Source organism: Agelaius tricolor, unplaced genomic scaffold (genome assembly GCF_023055355.1).
Source record: "Agelaius tricolor isolate 1412-34295 unplaced genomic scaffold, bAgeTri1.0.p SCAF_15, whole genome shotgun sequence".
In the NCBI taxonomy this organism is placed as follows: Eukaryota; Metazoa; Chordata; class Aves; order Passeriformes; family Icteridae; genus Agelaius; species Agelaius tricolor.
In genome coordinates, this window is record NW_027269275.1 from 11,120,105 (window position 1) to 11,143,456 (window position 23,352).

At 37.9% G+C, this 23,352-nt stretch overlaps 1 protein-coding gene across 1 annotated transcript in view; it reads left to right on the plus strand.

Annotated features, from left to right (window-relative positions):
* The window catches only part of FTO (FTO alpha-ketoglutarate dependent dioxygenase), a 228,811-nt gene that overhangs the window by 48,368 nt on the left and 157,091 nt on the right, over positions 1–23,352 (plus strand). Inside the window, exons 4-7 of the mRNA XM_071440403.1 lie at positions 4,956–5,099; positions 11,135–11,214; positions 11,537–11,680; positions 17,536–17,655. Of these exons, the coding sequence (XP_071296504.1) occupies positions 4,956–5,099; positions 11,135–11,214; positions 11,537–11,680; positions 17,536–17,655 (488 nt within the window). The remainder of the gene's footprint in view (positions 1–4,955; positions 5,100–11,134; positions 11,215–11,536; positions 11,681–17,535; positions 17,656–23,352) is intronic.

The window sequence follows — 23,352 nt, forward strand, 5'->3', positions numbered from 1 at the left end:
ACTTACTGGATTAAATAGCATTAAAACAGATACTACTGTAATTGAAACAACTTGTTTTCTTGTTCATTTGTTCATTGTTTGATGCCATAATGAAAATTTCATGTTTGAAACTTTGATCAGTGTTAATTGGAGTAGAAGCAGTTTTCAATATGCCAGAAAAGAAATTTAGACATCAACATAAAGATATTGAAACAAGCTGATATTCTAATTGGTATCAGGATTTATTTTCTTGTTTCTAGTGTAAAACTCTTTCAAAACAATTTCAAATGAAGTACAATTCTAACAACAAAATAAGGTAAACATTTAGCTTGATGCTTTTACTTACATTGCATTAGGTTAGGAGTAGGTTGTCAAGTGATGAGAATAAAAATTTGAGGTTTCCTTTCAGTGTGTATGCTGCATGAAAGTGCATGAGTGGTAGTCAGGGTGTGTATGCAGAACTGAATAGGTTACAGAATGTGTGTTCAATTATACTGCCACTAACAATATTTGGAATTAATTTACATTTCAGAATTTATCAAGGAACAGGAATTTCAAATTTTGACCAATTCAGCATTTTTATTAACGCATTAGCTTACAAGTATCCTATCACCTGAGAGCATGAAGGTAAAAGAATTGTTCAGGATTTTAAGATAGTAAGCTAATAACTCATATTTATTTCCTGTTGCAGTTATAAAAGTGAATTGCAATCCAGTAGAATAAGGGCATTTTCAAAAATTGGATTTTATCCATGAAAAGTTCCTAATGACTAGCTTTCCATCCGGTCAATGTAAGTTTTGTAGGAAGTTTTATTACTTAGCAAAGCACTAGTTGGTTCTAAAGTTTTTCTTTGAAGTAGAGACTTGTTTCAGTTACAAACTTACAGGAGATGGAAAAAAATGTAAACACTTGAAGTGTGTCCATCTTTCTCTTACCTGGATTTCCCACAGAGAAAGAGATAAGGTAAGTAGTTTTCTCTAGATTCTTAAGCATATCTAGTTTGTTTTCTTGCTGTTTAACTCTTGGACTTCTACACAACTGCCTCTGTCTCCTGACAAGGCAATGTTAAAAGGTTTAACAAACTTACTGTTAGTTGCAGTGATCACTAATCTTCAAGGACCTTTTGTGCTTGTTTCTTTTGTAAAATGCTATTTTTATGTTTTTACTCTGTGAAGTTAGAAGCAGCATCCTGGCACGTAGCCTAACGATGGCTATTTCATTTAATTAGGAATAAAAATAATTGAGATGTACTACAGATGTATGTTTCCCTACCATATTAAACAAAAATTCTGAAACTACAAAAGTTGTTCAGCATTGAAGTGAATCTAACTTTGTAGTTGACAATAACCCTCTTTTTGTTGTGCTTAATGAATAAAAACCATGGAGTAGATGTTTTTTGCAGGATTGGAATAATTACTAATATCAATAATATAACAGAAATATTACTTGTTGAAATAACAGAAATGGTATGTAGAAATTTTTATCTTACTTTTAAAGAAATGGGTAAGTGCGTGAAATGGTCACAGCTCTCACTTGTAGGGTCTGACTAGTTTGATTTATGTTCTGAAAGCCACAAATTTTTAGTGACCCACTAAATTTCACAATAATATATTAGAATCCCTGTTGTCTAAAAAGAAATCATCACTTGAATAGATTGTTGTGCATTGTGGGGTCTCTTTTAAACATCTTCTCACTGATCAAATACAGCCTCTCCTTCAGAAATGAAGGGATGACAGAATATTCTTTGTTCTTATTTTCGTGCTTTTGTTCCTGATTTATGTGAATATGGCATTCCAAACATGAATCGATAAGAACATTGTTGGCCAAATCTTATGTTTTTTTGGTTTTGTGAATGTCAGTTGCAAGAAAAATATAAATGTTAATAGAATTTAACCTCTTATACTATGGCTTTTCAGTAATGAGGTAGAGGAAATGACTTTGGGTAGATACTTCTTTCCCATCAGCTGCTGAGAAGCAAAGCATGCTCTGCTTTCACTTCTTGCATGTAACACATATAGATTGCTATTGAAAGACACTGATTATTTATGTATTTTTTAATTGAGGAATATGTGCCCAAATTACTTTACATTCTGGAAAAAATCAATCAATCTGTAAAGAAATAATATAACAATGGTCAGTTGGATTTAATGTTGACGTAGATACTTACAGTCCTTGTTCTTAGCAATGTGTTGGCAGTGATTCTATTTTCTTAAGAAATGGTATGTAAGGTTACATTTAGGATATAATTTGGCGTTACAGTTTGACTTGAATAGAGATCATTTAGTTTTCAGAGCATCAAAAAGTCTCAAGCTCTGGAAGATTTTGGAGCCAAATAGCAAAGAAACATTTCAAAACTACTTTTACTTTCTGTGCTCTGAAACAATAACCAAAGTAGTTCCAGGAAAACAAGTTTCATATTGTTCTGAACCTAACCCTGACCCAAACCTGATAAGATCAGATCTTAGTGCTGGAACATCTCTGAAATTTGAGCTGTCTCGTTAAAAGCATAGTGCTGTGGCCAATTTTCTGCAGCTACATTCTCTCTTTCATGGTTCTGCCATAATTACAGGTTTGATGAGGTATTGTTATGCTGTGGTAAGATTTTACTTCATTGCACCATTTTATTTGGGATTCCAGCATAAAGGTTTCTTGCAGGCCCAAGTCTGTAAATCTCTGCTGACCAGAATTCAAATCTGCACATAGTTTTGTTATACTTCCATTAAATACTTGTATACTTGACCATTTCTGTATGGCTTACTACAGAATACATTTGTGTTCTTAAGGTGATGGGTATGTGATCCATGATTTATTCACATGATTTATTCTCAAATACTTACGATTTAGATGCATCCAAATGTTTTCACTTAAATGGCAACTGTAATTATATCAATAAATATACAGCAACCAATCATTCTTGAGGTGTCATAGAGAATTTAATAAAAACCTTTTCATGTAAAAGTTTGTCAGGCTATGCCACAAATGTTAAGGTGTCTATTTTTCCCTTGCTCTCAGTTTCAGGGTAGCTTGCATTTAAAAGCAAGTAGCAGCTTGCTCCCATTTGTTACCAAAATAACATGGTAGGAGCAATCAGTTTCAATTGCTGCTGATAATTATAAGGTGCAATAATTGAGAATATAGAGAAAAGGAGACTGTGAGCTGTATTTGAACTCCGTACTTAAGCAATAAAAAATTTATCAAACTGCAAAAAATAAGTCATTTTAACGAGCACATTCCAAAGGTGCTGGATTTATGAGGAGACCCCAGGAAACTTTGATTGAAATTGCTGTCTCTGATTGTAGTTCTATATTTTATTGGTGCCATATTGTGAACAGTGCTGCTGCCAAAGTGAATGGGAAGGCAGCATAACAGAGAGAGTTAACCCAGAAAGGTTACTTCTTTTTATAATATCCATGATGTATTGCATTAAAAATGCCTTGAAAGCCATCCTACTTGCAGTTTTCAGAAAACATTTTTCTTAAATTAAGTTACGATTTATCTGAACAGGGTAGAAAATCTCAAAGGCCCTTGAAGAGTTTAGTACTGATTTTTCTGAATATTTCCTAGCTCTTGTTTTGTCATTTGTGTGCTCCTTGGTGGAAGGGCCTAGAGCTGCTCCTGAGCCACAGCTTCAGTTGGATGAGCACTGCAGCAGAGAAGGGAAGGAACCTGGGGACTGTAAGAATTTTCATTTAAGAACATTTAGATTTGCTCTTTAATAGGCTTTGTCTCTCTGCTCCTGAATTTAGATAATATTTCATTAACATAATAGTTAATAAATTGTCCTAATTTTCTGAAGGCTGCCCCCAGCCAAACAACCTGCAGTTACCATGTGAGATGAATGACAGGAATATTTTAAAAGTGTGAGTTTGTAGTCACACTTTATGCATGCCTTTTATAAGAAGAATTGTACATCTTTATATTTTCCTTCTAGAATTTACTTAAGACAACGGTTTTAAAAGTTATTACATAAAAGCCCATTTCAAGTGGACAGTGAAATGGACACAGTTGATAAGTTCTAAGCAAGAGTTGGGCATGGTGCATAGTTAATTTCTAACTCTTCTGTGCTGTTCTGTGCCAGCTACTTATTAAAACTTCATCCCTCCTCTGTCAAAATGCACTGTTACTTTAGCTGTAAAACTGTTACACCATATCCCAAATACCTTGTTATAAATGCTGACTGTATCTTTCAATTTATACTGCAGTGAAGTAAGCTTATGAACATAGTTCTGAGGGATTAAGCTCTAAATACTATTTCTATGCAGTGGATTATTTTTTCCCCAAGCTCAACATGTTCATGTTGCATAATGATAAGAAAAGTGTTGTGACAAATGCATTGAAGCTTCATTGGCTCTTGCACATGTTATCTAGCATGTTAGACTAGTAATTTTGAGAAAAGAATGACAGAGATGGTTCCAAGATTTTCCTTGTTGGTCTAGACTGTGTTTTGTAACCATCATTTCACCTTTGCCTCAGTTTATGATTTGGTGAGATTGCAAGTACATAAACAAATGAAATTTCTCCTAAAATGTTTTGGCAGTTTATGACTTGAAATTCTTTCAGAAGTTATCTATTGTTATATCAGTGTTGCTGCATTTTTTGGGTTTTTTTCTTCCATGCTTGTAGTTTTAGTAATAAAAAAAAATTAGCGATGCTTAACTAAAACTCCCCTTACATGTGCTTAAGAGTTTCAGAAAACCTTAAGTCCATTACAAGCCTTGACTTGATTAGCCTTGATAGTTAACTTAAAGTTTTCATCTTGGTAAAGTTGGTTGGAAAAAAATTCTTGATCTCATATTTTCTTTTTCTTTTACCTGTTGCATACTTTTGAATTTGGAGATGATAATCATAACAAGTGGAGACCATAGAATCTTTAAGCCTATTAAGATTGTACCAGTATGGGATATCTTTGAGTCTAAACCAGGTTTTCTATTTATGATTCTTACCTGTTCCCTCATTTTTGTGGTCTCTCTCTCAAGATTCATCTGTACAAGAAAGCAAGGAGCAGGAACTGAAGGGAAGAGACCCAGCTGTTTGGCATGTAGGCTTGAAGGTGGCATGGGACATAGAGACACCTGGCTTGGCAGTGCCACTTCACCAAGGAGACATCTACCTGATGCTTGGTAATTTTCAAGGACTAAGAAGTTGAACTTTCTGTTGAAAATAGAGAAACTTACACTTATGTTAAAATAAGTTACCATACCTTCCTTACAGTTAGGACTTTTCTTATTTAGAAAAACATGAAATCTGTCTGGAATATATAATAAATTCTTCCTACTCTGCCTACTTCCAAAGTATTTAGGGGAACTATTTTTTCTTAATGTTTCTTTCACTTTACAGCTAAGAAAGAAATAGTCTTTTTTCACCTTTTCTGTCCGTTGTGAAGTCAGAATTGCTAGTTCAAGTTAGACTTCAGGCCATAACTAGAATTTCCCCAGATCTTGTCAGAAATTGGGCTGTATCCATCCCATCCTTGTCTTTCTAGATTATTTTTGTATTCTTAATGCAGTTTTTCTGAGCATCTCTTATGTTTAACAAATAAATTCCTGTTCCTCAGCTTGGCTTGTCAAGTGACACCTGTATTATGTAAGATGTGAATGAATGTCTTAAAGTTTTCTGGTACCACAGTCCTCGAGGTTTCAATCATGATGTCAGTCTGTGGGTATTGTATTAGTCACCAGTTTTACACATGACACTTCTCTCCTTCTGCTACTATGTCTACATTCAAACATGCTGTTTTCTAGCAGTGGGATTATACTAAGATCATAATGAACACAGCTGTCTTACTCCAAGAATGAGTCTCAATGTCTCAAGCGTAGAGGATTAAGAAAAGAAAATTAAATTGAGTTAATTTGCTTGAGCAGCTGAGCTCATGTGCTAAGGTTTATCCATTAAAAGAAACGAAGTGAGAACTGTTGCTAAGGTTTGTTGACATGAAATCTGTTGTTTTCTCTTTTGGCTCCTGTTTGTCTCTAGGTTTTCATTTTTGTTAAAATAAATTTTGTTTAAATCACACAAAAACAATAACAAGGTTTCTGACAACATCATGTTGGCCTGTTTAGTGTCTTGGCTTGACAGACATCATCTGAAGATTGAGAGCACTTGCAGAACTCCCTGCTTATGTGATTGTAACTTGCAAGGCATATTCTGTGGAATATCCCTAGAATGACTTGTCACGCTCCCAGCTTTATGGGCAGAACAGTCTTTTGAACTTTGCCTTTCACAGTTTATATCCTAAAAACAATTCCTTTATAAGCCACCATAAAAGCCATGTACCATTCCTTGTTCTTGGTTATCTCATCAAATCTTCTGCACTGCCATCAGGGAAGTGTTGTGTAGAAGCACTGCACTAACTGTGCTCTGAAGAATGTTCAGACATGGAAAGATCAGGGGTTAAGATGTAAGGTCCTTAAGGTCCTTTGGCATAGTGGTCTGGATGTGCCTCCCTTTTTTGTAAGGCTATGAAGTAGAAGCCTAGAATGAAATAGGGACAGTGAAAATGAAGTTTAGGTGGCAGCTAAACATTCCTAGAAAGGTTATTATAATCTATTTTTGTGCAATGGTAGTTGGGGCATCAAGTAAACTTCTTATATAATCCTTCCTGACTGGAAACTCTGAGCATATAGAGCAATGCTGGCCAAGAGATTCAGAAGGTATTTAATAAAAGAAGGGGACTAACTTTAGTATTTTTATTGGAAAATACTGTAGATTGTAGTTGATTGAGTTACCAGATTATAAGGGTGTTTTTTATTCCCTAGTGGAATTTATATAGTGACTAAAGTATTTTCAGAGATTCTATATGAAGGGTAGATCAGAAAGTTAGTTTATATAATGAGTAACATCATGAGCATGTTTAGATGGAAACAAAGGATATATTAAACATTCTTTTGAAGATGATGTGTAAATCACTTTCTTATTAGTACTTTTGAAGAGCTACAGATTTGAGCTCTGTAGGCCAGGTGTTTTTTTAATCTCTTCTGCATTTTCATAGTCTTTGTGTTTCTTTTCAATTACTTAGAAAAAAAATTACTCTTCTAAATAGTCTTAGAGGGTATTCTCAAAATGGCCCTTTTATTAGGTTTCTTTGTGTAGCAGAACTGCCTGTATCATTTTGACTTGGAGTGAAAGACAATATTAGGAAACATATATAGTTTCAGTGTATTTTTTACTGTTCATATTTTTTGCACTAACTTTTAAGAGGGGGTATCCTGAAGATGCCAACTAAAAGACAAAATATGAAAACTCTGTAAAAAAAAGAAACTTGGCAATAATAAAAAAACCTAAGATTCATTTGTCCTATGCTTTTGTAACTGCTGCATTCCAGAACCTCATCTCAGTAACCAGAGTCCTCTTACTGGCATTATGTTAAAAGCAGTTGCAGAATGCAAGACATCTAGAAAATAGAACATGGAAGAGTCCTGCAGCTGGTGGTGTTCACCCAGCCTAGCACAGAACTCAGCCACTCTGTAGGTCTGTCTTTCCAGTTGTTGGAATGGTGTAGTGTTACTGCTTTATATGAATGTTGAAAATGCTGAAACATCACATTCGACATGTTGCTTATAATTTAAAAGTCAGGTCCTATCAATTCCTGTACCTGTAATACCACTAGTATTTCCTGTGGTACACACAAATCTATATAAGAAAGTGTGGTAACTAGATATTTCTTACAGTAACATGCAATTACAGTAAGTTGTAAATCAAGATCAATGGGTATAGCAAAGTAACAAAAAAACCCCCAGTTTTTTCTTTTTAGCATTTCTACTAGATATTTAATAATGTTTCTGTTCCTCTCTTCATTGGCTTTATAGATGTTTCTTGTTATTCTGGGGGGAAATTAAGCAAAATGTCTTATAATTTAAATTTACATGCTCCTTCTCAGCAGCCCTCTTCAGATGAAATCATGAGCTGTAATTTAGATGTATGTTAATATTAAACATAAGGTGATCACATCCATTCTTCTTTTAAGCTATTACAATAATGTAAATGTATTTTATTAAACAAAACCAGCAAAAACTCAAAATTACTTTCAGTAAGACAGATTTTTTAAAATAATTTTTTAGGCTTTTCTTAAATATTAAGAAAAAAGTCTGGTGGATGTCTGCAAGTCTGCTTCCTAAAAATTCAAATCTAAACTTTATATCACTCATGGAGCGGAAACACTTTAGCTCAATTTAGAATAATATATTGGTCTGCAGAGGAAGTGCACACTGAACCCTGCTGTCTCAGGTACACAGCCAAGGGGTGTCTAATCTGAAACGTGTTGGGTGCCTGCAATAAATCCCAAACGCGTGGAGGTGAGCAAAGGGCCCCATCTGCTCTGTCCTAGAGCACGCTTAACTAGGCTTGTCATGGTCCTACTGTTAAACTGGAATTTTTTCCCTAATCTTTGAGTTAGACATGACCAGATTTGCAAGCAGATTTACAATTTTCACTAATTTTCCTACCATGACTTCAAACCATACTTAACAAAAATACATTCTGGACTCTTTCAAAGGCAGATTTACTTTTCTGCAGCTGTTTCCCATAGATCAAGCTCTTAGCTTGAAGGTTAGGGTTTTAAAACAGCATGAAGATGAACTTTGAATCTTATACCACTCCACACCCCCAGCAAATTATAGTTTGAGAAGCATCAAAAAATTATTTTCATAACCAACCAGAAGTAGGTTGCACACATTGCAGAGGTTGGCTTGTGGTTAAAGATAAGTATTTAATGGAAACACTTCCACATGTATAAAGTGACTCATTAAACTATTTCTAGATGTTTAATCTGCTTCTATTTTCACAAACTAACTTGAACCCTCTTTGCTCTCTAGCATCTTGAATGTGTTGGAGCTTTTCACCCCCTCCTTTTTTTGAGTCCACATTTAATCCAAATGGTATATGTCCTACTATTAAGACTTAAAACTCCAGAAATGTATTTGTCATTACCAAACTTTGATAGTGAAGTTTGACAGCTCTGACATATTTCTCTCTGAATTTCTTTTAAATTCATTATTTTTCTAGTTTTTAGACTTTTAATTTGTTTTTATTTGTGCATGTTTTTCTTGTTTGTTAATGATAGTTAAGAAAATTAATAGCAAAAGTCCATTCCATTTCACTTTTGCTTGTAGATATTTGTGGTGATTAGAGAATCAAAGATTTTGCCAGTGCTTTAAACAACACTGTACCTTTTATTTGGCTCTTGAAATAGATAAAAGACAACTGTCTAAACAGTTCATGAGGAGCACTTTAGAGAAGATAGTAAAGACTATATAAATCCCTGTTGGTAATACTGGGGGCCATTTTTCCTTGTGGTTTGTGTTTTCCTGGGAAATGCTTTACCTCCAAGTAGTAAGTTTAGGGCCTTTAGCCTCCACTTCTTTAAGGATTGGCTAGGAATTTCTTATCTTTCTACCTTTTATATGTTATGTTGCAATAGTCTGCAGTGACATGGGTGTCACATTGTTCCTCTTGAAGTGCTTTGGCTCCTCAGCTCCCTGATAGCTCAGCAGTAGAATGAGAATTAAGTGTCTGTATGTTATTTCAGTGTTTGTACACAGACATATCCATTAGTCTGTTCTTTTGACCAAAGCTGTGTAAGCACAGGGCTTTCAGTGCTGCTGGTGGAGCCCAGGTAATTCAGCTGTCAGAAGAAAGCCCAGAGGGGACAGAGCAGGGCAGGGACTGAGAGCAGGATCAGGGAGCAAGGGGAGGAACTGGCAGTAGTTTGCAGGAGAGGAGAGGACTGGGATGAGGTTCTGTGCTGGAGGGATGTATTTTGAGAAAACAAGAAGCAGAAAACCCCAGATGTCAGTACAGTGCAGGGAGAGAAAGATGTACTATGTGAACTTGCCTCCACAATTAAAAATTGAATATGCAACATAGAGAGTCCAAAATGTATCTGCTATCTGTAAATAACAGGAAAATCACTGAGAAGGTTTATTGGTGGGGGGGTCCCATGTAGAGAACAATAGCCTGCATCCTGTCCTGCAGAGTCTCTGTTCTGGTTTTGCAGACCTATGGGTCAGTGCTTAGTCATGTAAAACTGAGGCTGACTCCTTAAGAGTTGTTTTTTACTGAAGCCTACAAGAGCACTGTGGTACTTCCAACATGGGTGACCAAGGAATGAAACAGCTTTGGTTTGGCTCTAAAACCAAAATAGCATTCTGGGTGTAGTGTTCTGTATCTGAATAAAAGCTTTTAATGCCAGATGGACAACGGCCAATTTAACAAAGAGTGATTTTTCCTTTCAGTTAATATATATTTAGGAGAAAAAGAAAACAAATCTTTGCCACAATCTTTTACATCCTAAAATGTATTTTTTAATATGCATTGAGGCAGGCAAGCAATGAAGCTTCAACTATTTTTGTACAATTAGAGTTTTAGATTTTTTTGTCAACTCTTAAATTAAAATTACAGGCTTCTTTCTGAGATTCATAAAGGATTAGAGACAGTTGGAAGCAATTCCAAGGTGCAACTCTACAATGAAAGTTATGCCAAGGGCTTGAATAAAGGTGCAAATCAAAATGTAATAAGTCTAATTCTATGTTTGCTATACAGCCACAATGAATGGGCACTGAAAGGGGTAGTGGAAGTGCTTAAGTTTGTTTTCTCTCACACAATTCTTCTTGAAAGTCATTGTGGTATTTAAATATTGTGAGGTCCAGAGATTATAATGTTCTGTGGTCCTTGCAAGACTGGGTTCTGTGCAATTTATCCTCATATGTGTCTATAGGAAATAGTTTTTCATAAGTTTGTTTTTCTTTTTTTTTTTTTTTTTTTGGTAGCATTTTGTTTTCAAGAACTTTGAGCATTTTTTAGTGATTTTGGGAAAAGAGATTGTAACTTCCGAGCAGTTTCTTTAGTCTCTTCACTAGTCTAGACTTAGTAGTCACCTCAGCTTTGGAGGAATTAATTTGTTTAGTTGAACTTTCCCTACGAGAGGTGGGAGAATGGCACTTCTAAACTGTATAGGAGAAGGCTAATGCAAGTAGAAATATTTCTGATTTCAGCATAGTAAATAGTTACTGTGCTCTGCAAAACATTGGAGCTATGTGACTGAATTCTCTAAGCATTAAAGCAAGGAAAGTAAAAAATGTACTTAATTCATATTCAACCAGATTAACTTTTATTGAGTGTAATTTTTCCCTGTGCTTAAGGTTTTCTAATCTGTCCCTAGATGATCTCAATGTGACCCATCAGCACTGTGTTCTGGCTGGTTTATCCCCTCGGTTCAGCTCCACTCACAGGGTGGCAGATGTAAGTACCAAAACCATTTCACTGCTTGGTCCCTTGTAAAGCCAATGTCCTGGTGCCATGTATGCAGCACCCTGGTGTCTTATCAGAATTGTGCTTCATGTTATGCTTGTGACTCAAACTCTTTTCATTAACTGCTGCTGTTTATTTTTGATTGAGGTACAATTGGTTCTGTATTGGTATTGGCCTTAACTCCCAGGCAGGCTTATCAGATGTGAATTGTGAATGTGCTGCACCACACCCCATGGATTGCTGATGAAATCTAGTTGAGAAATACAAATTTTCTGAAGTGACTGTATATAAGTTTTTTATTGTATCTTTATAGTCTTCAAGAGGAACATTGGAATACATACTTGGACAGTGTGAACTGGCACTCCAGAATTTACAGACTGATTCTGATTCAATGGCTTTGTCTTTGAAATCACTGGAAGCTGCAGTGGTGAAGCAAGTAGAAGAAATACATAATGAGGTGAGATGATCTACACTGAAAATACTTCAGCCAGGTCTGAGCAGTGCAGTCTCCTCATCCATGACTGTTAATGGCAATTAAGTGTGTTCAGCTGCTTACAAGGCATTGCTTTTTATGAGTTTGCAATGTGGCTTTTATGACTTTTTTACTTGGGTACAGTAATAGGGATTATCCTGGAAGTTTTCATTTTTCCTTCTTAAGATCCCTCTGCTGGTAAAGTGAGAGAAGTTTCACAAAATACTGCACCAGAACTGACAGTGTGGTGGTCAAACAGACTACTCTGGCACTTCTCTAACAGAAAGGAAGAGAGAGAAGGGGTTAGAGGGAAAGGAGCAGGTAGATTTTTTCAGTTATTCCTCCCTGGTTTTTGTTGAACCAGGTTTTTGCATAATGCCATGGGTGGCACAATTGTGAGTGTGGGCTCTAAAGTATGTTCTGAAGAAAATACAGTGGAAATGTGAGGAACATATTTAAGCAGGTCATTTAGTGCTACAAAGGATGCAAGTATTCATGCACTTGGACAGGATTCCACTGAAGCTGGAAGTGCTTTCTTGCTTGGAACTGTGCTGTATTTCTACTAAGATAAATTAGAAGCTGTACAAAGGTCATTTGCACTCAAATTAGAATTCATGTAAAATGTTTAAATTTCTGTCTGCTGAGGAATACATTATTTTGTAGTGCTACTAAAACTTTGTAGAACACATTTTTATCTGCATTGTGTTTACAGCTGGTAAAATGGAGCATAGTGTTGGCAAAAGATTCACGCCCTTGGCTTTTACCAAAACAGCTCCTGGGGCAATTGAAAGAAGTCTGATGCATGCAGGGGTTTACAAAACATTAATCAGGCTCAGTCCATAAAACTACACGCATATGTGGTTTGCACAGCAAGGGCCACAGGCACAGCTGGGATAAATTTGCACGGGTCCTTTAACATCAAAGCCATGTGCTGTTTACATCAGGTGAGAGAGTAGCCCCTGGTGTTTGCAGTCACCTGAATAATTTTGCAATGTGACATACAGGGATGTTTCCTGTTACACATATGGGATATACTGTAACAGCAATCCTTGTTTAACTTGTACTTATTGTGCATTTAGTAGACACACTGGATCTATATTTAATTTGAAAAGAGACTACCCATCCACCTATTTTACTATTTTCTTTTTTTTCCTTATTTTTTTATCCCAAGGTCACATCTTCACTTGCTATTAGAGTGCTATGTAAATTTCATTTATTACTGCACAAGTAGACAAAATTTCTAGGGGCTTATCTCTGTGGTAAATATCTTTTTTCAAACATCAATGAGCTGAAAATATAAAGACTTGTGAAGCTAATGCAACTTTTCTTGTATATAAAAGCTTCCTACCTTGTTGCATGATAAATCTTTGTCTTTTCAGGTACTAATACAGGTTTTAGGTTGAAACTTTATGAGGCAGATGGAAGAACAAGGGACTGTGTTGTTTCTTAAAAGAATCAAACTGATGAAAATGAGCCTTTCATTTAACTCTCTTAGTTTTTTAGCAATTTTTAATGCAAAATCAAAATAGCACTAAAATCCAAATCTCCATAGGATTAAAGAACGGCCAGTTCACACAGTTTCCCAGTTTTGCCTGTGTATTTCTGATATACAGCTTTCTGTGCTATTCACAAAGCTCCTTGTATTTTTTTTTCTTCCTCTGAACCAGAGATCATGAGCTTGAAATGAGATAGTATCTAGAGGTGATGATATTTTATTTTTAAATATTGTCATAACTGAAGTTCTTCAGTTTTAACTCTTATAACAAGGTGCAGCCATTCTTCTTGGTTCTTTATCTTCCTGAAATGCTGCAGGTTCATTCTTTTTACCCCCTTGCTGCTACCTCCAAAGCAATCATCAGAGAACATTAACCAGAACAGAACCATCACAGTACCAAGCTAAAATCTACTAGTTTAGCAGATTCACAGACTGTGCTGAAATTAAGTGCTCTGCCAAATGAGGCCTGGATGAATTATCTGTGTCTGCTCCAGGGAAAAAGCCTAAGAGCAGGTCTGAAAGAATGAGGAATGATTCTGTGCCTTCACTTTTGTAATCCTGGGCAGGAAAATTGACTTGCTGTGCTGATAAAGTGTGTTTGAACTGAGGATCTGAAGCATAGGTGGAGACTTCATTTTTTTCCAGTTTTTTGGTGGGCAGAGAAACCTCTGAAAGAGTATCTGGGGGGTGTCCTTACTTGATGTTGGATTTCCCAGAGTTCATTTTTCAGGGCCCTGTCTTGGATGTCTTGACAGAGGTATTCCTGTTGAAAAAGTGAGATGCTAACCTGAGGAGGATTTTAGCATCTCTAGTGGGCAGCCAGGTGGAAGTTTAATTTAAACCTAGCTTTGTTGTCATGGTCTCCCTCACTAAAACAGCCTTCAAAGGAATATCTGAGTAATTGCAAGGTATGTGCTGTGTGTTAGATGTGTGAGTCACTTCACTCCCAGTGTGTACTTTGTAGTTGTAGGTAAAGATAACCTTAATTAAGGGTGCTCACGTGCAGTTTGTCTGTGCAGCTCATGGCCTTGCAGTCTGCACAAACTCTGCAGTGGCAGGGGTGGGAGGGTGATGCAGTTACCTGGCAGCTGTGGAGGACAATAGCCTGACAGCTCACACACAGTCACAGCCAGGCTGTTGTTTGGTCAGGAATCATTCATCCCAAAAGAAATGGTCTTGCACAATTCTCTGAATGGCAACCTCTTGCTCCTCCTGCTTGGCTTTCCTAAACATAAACAGCTGCTGAGCACAGCCCAAACAGAGCTACAGGGCACCTGGGGAAAACCACTGGTAACTAAATTCTTGTTCAAGGAATTAAATACTCCTGGACAGACAATGTACATGCTCATACATATAAGAATAAACCTGCAGAAAAGATCTTCACCAGCCTTTTCTTCACATTTCAAAGAAATTTTTTCTTGCTCTGACTAATGCAAAATCTGCTAATAGTTCATGTTGATGGGAAGTACTTTCAAGGCTTCTGTATTTGCCATCACCAAACCAACATTCAGATGTCCTCAGTGTAGTAAAACACCAGAGAAGTCTTCTTTGTGTCATGGGATTGTGTTGAAAATATGGCAGGTTTCAAACTGAGTGCTTAAATTTGAAAGGTAGGGATTTGTTCCCATCAGGGTGTGTGCTCAGCTGTGATAATCAGATCCTGATTACCATGACTAAAACTAGAGACTGAACTGGTTGTCCTGTTGCTTGTGAGGTACAGTCACTTTTGCCCACAGCAGATCTGTTTTTATGGCAGCAGGAGATAAACTGAGCTTGCAGAATGCTTGGGAAGGCAGAGACCTGGGCTTGCTGAGTTGAAGGGATGTAGTGCTGGACACTGAGGTCATGGGTGAGAAGGGAGAGGGGCAGGCAGCCAAAGGAAGGTTTGTTTTAGCACGTTACAGTGAGCATGGTTGGTGGCTACTAGTATGGCAGAGAGAGAATATAGAGCACCCACATGTGTGGCATTGAGTAACCAGTACTCTTAAATAATTGACCGAGGAGCGTGGCCTCACAAAATGTCAAATGCTACTGTTGGCCTTTTACTACCCAGTCTTGACAATAACCTAAAATTGGCCTTTAATCATTGCTTAAAGGACAACTTGAAAATATGTTGAGAATGGACACATGAGGCCTGATTCTGAGCTGACTTGCACAGATGTAAGTCGTGAGTGAAAATCAATTAGAAGATGAAAATAATTCCTCAGACACTCAGCCTGTACATTTTTATATGTAAATATGTTTAAGCTGTGTCATCTTCAGTCATGTAAAATACTTTCTAATGATAACTGAAGTTAGTTCTCATGTATGGGAGTCTCCAATTTTAAAATCCAAGAGCTGTTCACCTGAGGGTTTTGTTACAGAAGATGAATGTTCTCTAACTTCCATTCCAAATTTTTGTGTCTCTCCAGTATTGAGTGTTGAGGTTTTTCTAGTGGTACAGCTTCTCCTGTGCATGGAAGGAGACTTCAAGAGAAGTGAGTTCCTGCTGCAGAGAAAAGTTATTACAGAAGAGAAATCATGTCACCCTTGCCTCATCAAGATAATTTTCTGTCTCAGAATCAACAGATATCTGTTCAGAGGTCATAGTTCAGAGCAGACACTTGTCAAGCAGTTTAGTGGCCAGCTTGGAGGGTGAAACATTTTCTCCTCAACCCCAATTTATTAAGCCAGGTTAGAGCTGCACAGGGATGCAGTGAGATGGATGCAGAGCAGAGTTTGGTAGCTGTGTGAGATGGCAGTCCACATCATTAAACAGCCTCTTGTTGCAATTAGGTACACACTGACCTCTGATGAGACCAGCTAAGCCTGCAGAAAATGAACAGCTTGTTGCTCTACTTTATGTCTTAGACTTAAAAAACTACTCTTTTGTGTCAAATTGTATATATTTCCTATGGAATCAAGATACATTTAAATTTTGGCCAACATGCCAGACTGCAATTAGAGTGAAATTACATAGATTATTGCAACAAATCAATATGACTAGGTAAAAATCAGATTGACTGAAATAGATCTATGATGAGTCATATTTTAAGATTGATTTTAATAAAAATATTTTTTTTCATTGATTAATGGCCTCATGATTAATTTCATGGAACCTGTTTGCCAGACAGCACATTATAGAGGCCAAAAAACTCAAAAAGAAGTGAAGAGAGAAAAAACCCAGTTCTTAAAATTCTAACTGAATAATGATTTGGTCAGCTTTCCCAAAACTGCATATACTGGTATTGTTTGTTTATTTTTCTACCAAACCATAACTGGATCCTTCATCTCTCATATCTCATTAATATTATAGAGGAAGCAAAGTTTCCTTCAGATTTTTTTTTTGGAAGGATATCATCAAACTTCTGTGCTAAAAAGTCATGGACTAGCAGTCAGGATTTTTAAAAGACATTTTAAAATCTGTCTCTGCCAACTAATCATGTTATATTTTACTATAATATTCTTTTTATACACTGAAAATGTAAATATTTAATCATGTTATATTTTAGTATAATATTCTTTTTATACAATGAAAATGTAAGTATTTTTTATTGTAATCTTTAATGCATGGACCAAACCTTTAGTTAATGTTCACTGGACCACTTTCAGATTTCTGTAGCTGTTCAGTTTTCTCTTGCAGGAAAGGGAGTGTTAGGTGACAGCTTTGGGCAGTTTCTTTATTCTCTCACCTTGGTTGGTTGTCTTTGTTTGCATCTTCAGAGCTGAGCAGGGATAAACAAATCTTCTTTGTGGTACAAATAATGATTAAAGCAGCTTTGAACTCAGTGTGAAACATAACTACCACAACAAAGATAAATATGGAATTCTAAAGACCAGGACCATGGATTACTCCTAAGGAAAGCAGCATCTTTGCTAACTGGGCTGTCTGGGGCAGGATGGGAGGCTGTGATTCCTTGTGTGCCACCCTCTCATTCCAGAGCAACTGGGCTCCATTCTAGCCATGTTATTACTGCAAGTGTTTGTCCATCTCCTGTGACTGGAATGATTTGAAAGCCACAGTGTTAATCACAATAAGCCAGAGTTGGTGCATATTTGGCTGGAATTTTTAACGTTTGTTATACATGTACACCATGTAAAAAACAGGGGGGAAAAAGAGACTTGAGTTTTGCACCTCTCTGGGTTTGAAGAGAGTAGCTCAGGTCACAAATGGATGTGGATTAGAAATGAACAGCTGGGTGTATTTAGAGATGAACAGTAAGGGTGTGTTTGGAAATGGCCTGCTTTGGTAACTGACTCCTTTCCTATGGGACTGTTCAGGTAGAGCTGGATTCTTGCACTGCCCCATTCCTGCCCCAGGTAAGGACTCTGGATGTTTATGGTGCCATATGTTTTTATCTTGCAGGTTGAATTTGAGTGGCTTAGGCAGTTTTGGTTCCAAGGCAAGAGGTACTTGAAGTGCACTGATTGGTGGCTTAAGCCTATGGCTAAATTGGAAGAATTTTGGAGAAAACTGGAGATTATGGTAAGCACTAGTTTTAAAGTCTAAGGCCTCTAGGGCCTAATTCTGAGAGCACTCACAATTATGTTTTTAATTGTACTGTAGTAATGGGTTTTAGACTTTATTCAGAACATATGAGAAGCAGAATCAATGTCAGCCTTTCACTGTCTCCTCTTACTTTTATCCCCCAGTAGTCAGAAAAAATGTGAGCAAAATCAGATCCAAAACCCCAGGATTTCAGTTAGTTCTTGACTTTGCTTGTTTTTAAAGTTTGAAAGCCTCATAAAAGCCTCATATGAGCCTTTTAGAGCCTCACAAGATGACAGCCATATATTGCAATGCTGTGCATTGTCAGCTTTTTTGTACAAGACCCTGACAGACACCTCTGCTAGTGACAACAGTGGTGCATGTGTCTGAGGAAAGCTGAGATCAGAATTGGTCATCTGCAAGTACAACTGTCTGTGGTCTACCTGCTCTCTGAGACCAAAGCCAGAACCTGCAAGAGGGGGTTATTTCAAGAATAAATGTAATGATGATATCTGGGTACTTCAAAGTGCATTGTGCATTCCTTGAAAAGGGATTCAGTGCCAAACACTGTTCTCCTGCTGCTGTCCATGTGGAGCCTCAGGTGAGAGCCTGTGCTGACAGAGTTCCAGAGCAGTTGCCAGTGTGCCTGTGGCTGGGTTTGCACTCACAAGGGGCTGTGCTGGCAAACCCACTGTCCTCCTCTCCATCCATCTGCATCAGAAGCTGCTTCTCAGTCATTTCTGCTGGCCACAGCATAAACTAGCCTCAGTTTGCCTGTACTGGCTTGGAAGAGTTTGTGCTGCAGCTGAGGATGCTGAGTACATTTGGATCAGGGCTGTGTTTGGGGTGCAGCAAGACCCTCGGGTCTGGCAGGCAAAGCTGTGGCTCAGCTGCTCCTATGCAGTTCAGACTCGGAAAACACGCCCAGAAAAGTGGACATTTCAGTTGTGGAATCAGTTGCCACAAGAATTCACTGAACATAGAATTTTCCTAAAGGAGAGAAAATATAACTTGCTTATGTGTTTGGGTTCCCCCCCTCACCACCTTTTTTTGGTGTTCTTATGTGCTCACATTCTTGAATGATCCTTATAATTTAAAAAAAAATCTTTTGGTTTGTTTTTCTTTCAAATGACAACTTACTCTCTTGTAACACAGGCTTAGATGAGGTAGAGACAAGAATGTTTGATATTTTATATCCATTGTGTGTTGAAAACATGGAAGAACAGCAAACTCTGGAACTCTCAAGGGTTAGGTTTTCTGCAATTGGTGTGACATTGCCATGTGTCTCTAATTAGAAACATGGTGGCGTCAGTGTATCTCCTTTCAACAAGCCTCGGGATGATATTTATCAGCAAACCCAAGCTTGGGCCAAGACAGAAGCTGCTTCTAATTTATATTTTAAGAATCGCTTTAATGTTTTATGACTTATAACATATTAATCACAATTAATTTCAGCTATTGGAGGAGACAGAGGGGAATGTTAATTGGGAATGTCTGTTTTGCGGGGTCTCTCGGTAAACTCGGGGCGCGCTCCCGGCACGGGGGCGTCGCTGGGGCCGGAACGCGCGGTTTGCGCGGCGGCCGCCAGGGGGCAATGTTGAGCCGCGGTTCGGCGCTGCCAGCCGGGAACTGCGGTATCGGGAGCGCTCCCGGCCGCTGCCCGGCCCCATCCCGGCCGCTCCCCGGCCCCGTCCCGGCCGCTCCCCGGCCCCATCCCGGCCGCTCCCCGGCCCCGTCCCGGCCGCTCTCCGGCCCCGTCCCGGCCGCTCCCCGGCCCCATCCCGGCCGCTCCCCGGCCCCATCCCGGCCGCTCTCCGGCCCCGTCCCGGCTCCCCGGTCCCGTCCCGGCCGCTCCCCGGCCCCGTCCCGGCCGCTCCCCGGCCCCATCCCGGCCATCCCATGGCACTGGAAATCGGCCGCGGGTTAACAAATCCAACAGCAATTTAACAGAAAAGTGCAGTTTTGGGGCATGCTTAGCTTCCACAGCTAAGTTAAATCAAAAGGGTGTTTTTGATGGTACCCGGTAGTCTGCAGGCGATGGGTTGGTTGGTTTTTTTCCCTCCAAATTTGTAACTTTAGCTGGATGATTTTTGGAAAAAAAGAGAGATAATACTTTAAAATGCTAAAAGTAAAATGTCTTAGAGTTTTTGCTCTTGCTTTGGAAGGATTTTACTGCTTACAAGGAGTTCTTTCTTAAAAGAAAATATTTAAACATGTATTTTTCCTTTGTGTGTAAGCTGAACAACTGTTGACATAGCTTTTTATATATGTGTCTAGAGTGATACAAAAGTCAGTCTCAGGGACCTTCTTTGTGGTTTTTTTAGGTTTTCCCCTTGTTTAATAATTTTTGAAACTTTCTTTTCTTCTTTATCTCTGATTCTGCTAATTATAATTACTCTTCTGTCACGGCAGAGTATGATATTGCAAGAAGTTTAGCCCAAACCTGTGGGCTTTATTAAATATTTTTTGTACATTATAGCAAGCAGACAATTTTATCATAATGTTTATTCCTGGCATTTCTTTCCCTGAGGATAGTTTTACTTAGAGCTCACTCTTGTGATGTAAATGTTAAACCTTTCATTTGAATGACATTCTGATAAAACATCACATTTCCCACAATATTACCTCATGAATTTATGAGCCATTAAATCCGAAGCAGTTTAACCAATCCTCCTTTTTTTCTCCCCCTCCCTTGAAAATATGAAGGCTATTCATATGTTGGAGGGGTTTTTTTTTAAAGTCATCCAAGATTAACACGTTATCGCCTGCAACATCAGGATAAATGCTTGCAGAATTCAAAGGGAGAGTTACCATTTGAAAAAAGACCGTACAGGCTTTGCTTTCTGGGTAAAGAGAAGTCTGAAAAGCTGAAATCTCATGTGATGTGAGCAAGTCTTGCTGTAGCTGTTCTGAGATTCAGTGGAGAGACAATTTGTCTCTCAGGGTCTGATATCATGCAAACCTTGCAATCTGACATTTATTTTAGCTATGAAAATCTGTAACCACCACACCAAATCTGTAAGAACTGCACAAGTCCAACAGTCTTTTTTCGGTTATTTTGTTTTAGATTCGTTCACATGAGAAAAGTAAAATGTAAATCAAATTTTGTTTGTAAATGTAAATCAATATTTTTGTTTGTGGAATGAAAAGTAAACATATATGGCTTTACTTGCATGTTGAATTTTTGAAGGCTTTTTTAAACATATCTAGTGCTCCTTAAAAAATAAAAAAGGGCCTTACATTGCTATATGGTGTGAATTGTATTTCCTGCTTTGACAGTCCATTTAGCAATGTAGCAATGTATTTAAATGGCAGTTGGCCTTAATAACCTTTATTGACTTTAGTGGGAAAGAGCCAAGACTGGCATTATTAAAATGTATCAATTTCATTGCAGTATAAAATCACAACATATATAATTATGTTTGGTAGGCTAGGCTCCATTTAATCCCACCTATTTATGCAGGAATTTGGCAAGACAAGAGAGCGTGGAACTGAAATGTAGAGAAAAGTGTGAGTGACTTGGAGCTGCATTTAACAGCACAACGGCCTCACTGCCTCCAGTGCAGGCACTACTTAAAGGAATGAAACATAGATCTTGGGGAAGTAATTTCTTAATGGGATAACTGAAGCACAAGTAGTTGTTCCACCATTTGTTTCATTTTTTGGCATTGATAGCAGAGCTGAGGATAATGAAATGCCGCACACCTTTTAGTTTGTAGTAGTGTAAAAGCAGAAGTGTGCACACTTGGTGTAAGCAGAATGATCAAAGCGGCGTTTCATGCAGGCTGGTATCTTTCTGCACAGCTTTCATCTTGATTTGTAAACTTTTTAAAAACTATCTTTAGTCTCATTATTACTGTTATTCTCAATAACAGACTTTTTATCAGTTTTCACAACTGAATTGAAATCAGAGAGCAAGGCTATTTTTTTGTAAAATGATTTTTCTTTCCTTTTTGAGGTCTGTTTCATTATTTGCTCCTATTGCTATATATGAAGTATGTCATAGTTTCAGCTATAAGCCACTATTGTCAGGGGCTTACAGCCTGACAGTTAGAATTGAGTCTACACTGAAACTTGAGCTACAAAATCTCAGCCCAGAGCCATTTTTTTTCCTCCCAAATTAAAGCAAGGGTTTAAATATGTATTTAAATCAAGAGTATTTCAGTTCCCAGATAACCATGAAAAGCTCTAAGAAAAAATACGCTTTTACAAGGAATTCTCCCAGCTTTTGTAGACTTTGGCACTTTAAACAACTAACCAATTATTTAAAAAAAAAATAGATAATGGGATCACAAACAGGCTGGTTGGTTGTTTAGCTTCTTTCAGAAATTGCATAGCAACTTAACTGACACTTGAATTGGTTTGACCTTGTCAGCCAAAATTCCAGGAACTCTGAGGAATTATTTTAATTTCTCTTCTGGTTTTCCCGTGGTGCTCAGATATTGCAGTGTCACACTTTATTGGAGGGCCATGTGGCCACGGGTGATGGGATTTGCCTAATGAGCTGTGAAATGCAGGAACAACATGGCAGCTCCAAAACCCAAATTTTACCCATATTTATTGTCTTTTGGGGCTCTCCTTATCTGTTTAGGCCAGAGCCTTTAAATGAATGTATTTTTGGCAGATTATATTTTGTGTACACTGGAAGTCAGATGTTTCTGGAAATGTATCTTTTTATCTTAAACAGCAACAACAAAACCTGATCCTGGAGACTTTTTTTCTTTTTATTTTTCTTTTTTTTTCTTTTTCTTTTTTTTTTTTTTTTGTTTTTAGCAATAATTTCTATGACCCCAATATTTTTAGCTGTCAGAAATGGGAGAAAAGATTGAGCATTGTCTGTAGCAGAATCACAATGAAACTGTAAAAAGAAAAAAAAAGTAAAGTTGTATTGCACATCTTTGAGGAAAAAAATTATTTACAATTCTGAGGGAATTCAGACTTAAGCTTCCAAAACAACATGTGTGCTGAAAGCACAAAAGACTGTGTTTATGATTCTCTTTGAAGTGTTTCTGCAACAGGATAAGGAAAATTTTAGAAACTGTCTGATAGTGTTCAGGGTAAATACTTAAACCCCTTTAGAGAATTTCACACACAGATACTGTGCAGCAGAAAAAAGGATACTTATGTTTCCTAAAGCTGCTACAGCCTACAGCTTTGTACTTAAAGACAGAGGTGTTGAATAGAATTCTTCTGAGGATACATCCAGTGACAATATCTCCAGGAACATCAGAGCAAACCAGTGGATAGCACTTTCTGTTTTAACCCTTGCGTGAGCTGGCTGAGATCTGAGCTGCGTTGATATCAACCTCTGGAACATTTCTGTGAGAAGCTGGAATTGTTCAAAGGGCAGCCTCGCACTCAGCAGATTCTGGGAGAATCACTGACAGCATTAAGGTTGCAATGGTCACTGGCATGAGCCAGGAGAGGTTTAGGGCCCTGTCTGTGCTGTGGGACATTGCTGATGGCCCGGCTGGGGTTGAGCTGTGGGGCTGTGCCTGTGCTGTGCTCCTGCCTCTGCCTCCCCTCGGCTGGATTTGCACCTGAGCTGCGAGTTTGACATTTGTACGTGTTGCAAGTTTGACATTTGTAGGTGTTCTTTGCACACAGCTGGATCTTGGTGAGCTGCAGTTTTGGACGGCTAGAATTCTGTGCTCTTGGGCTTTATTCTTGCTGTTACAGGGCTTCTTTCTGTGA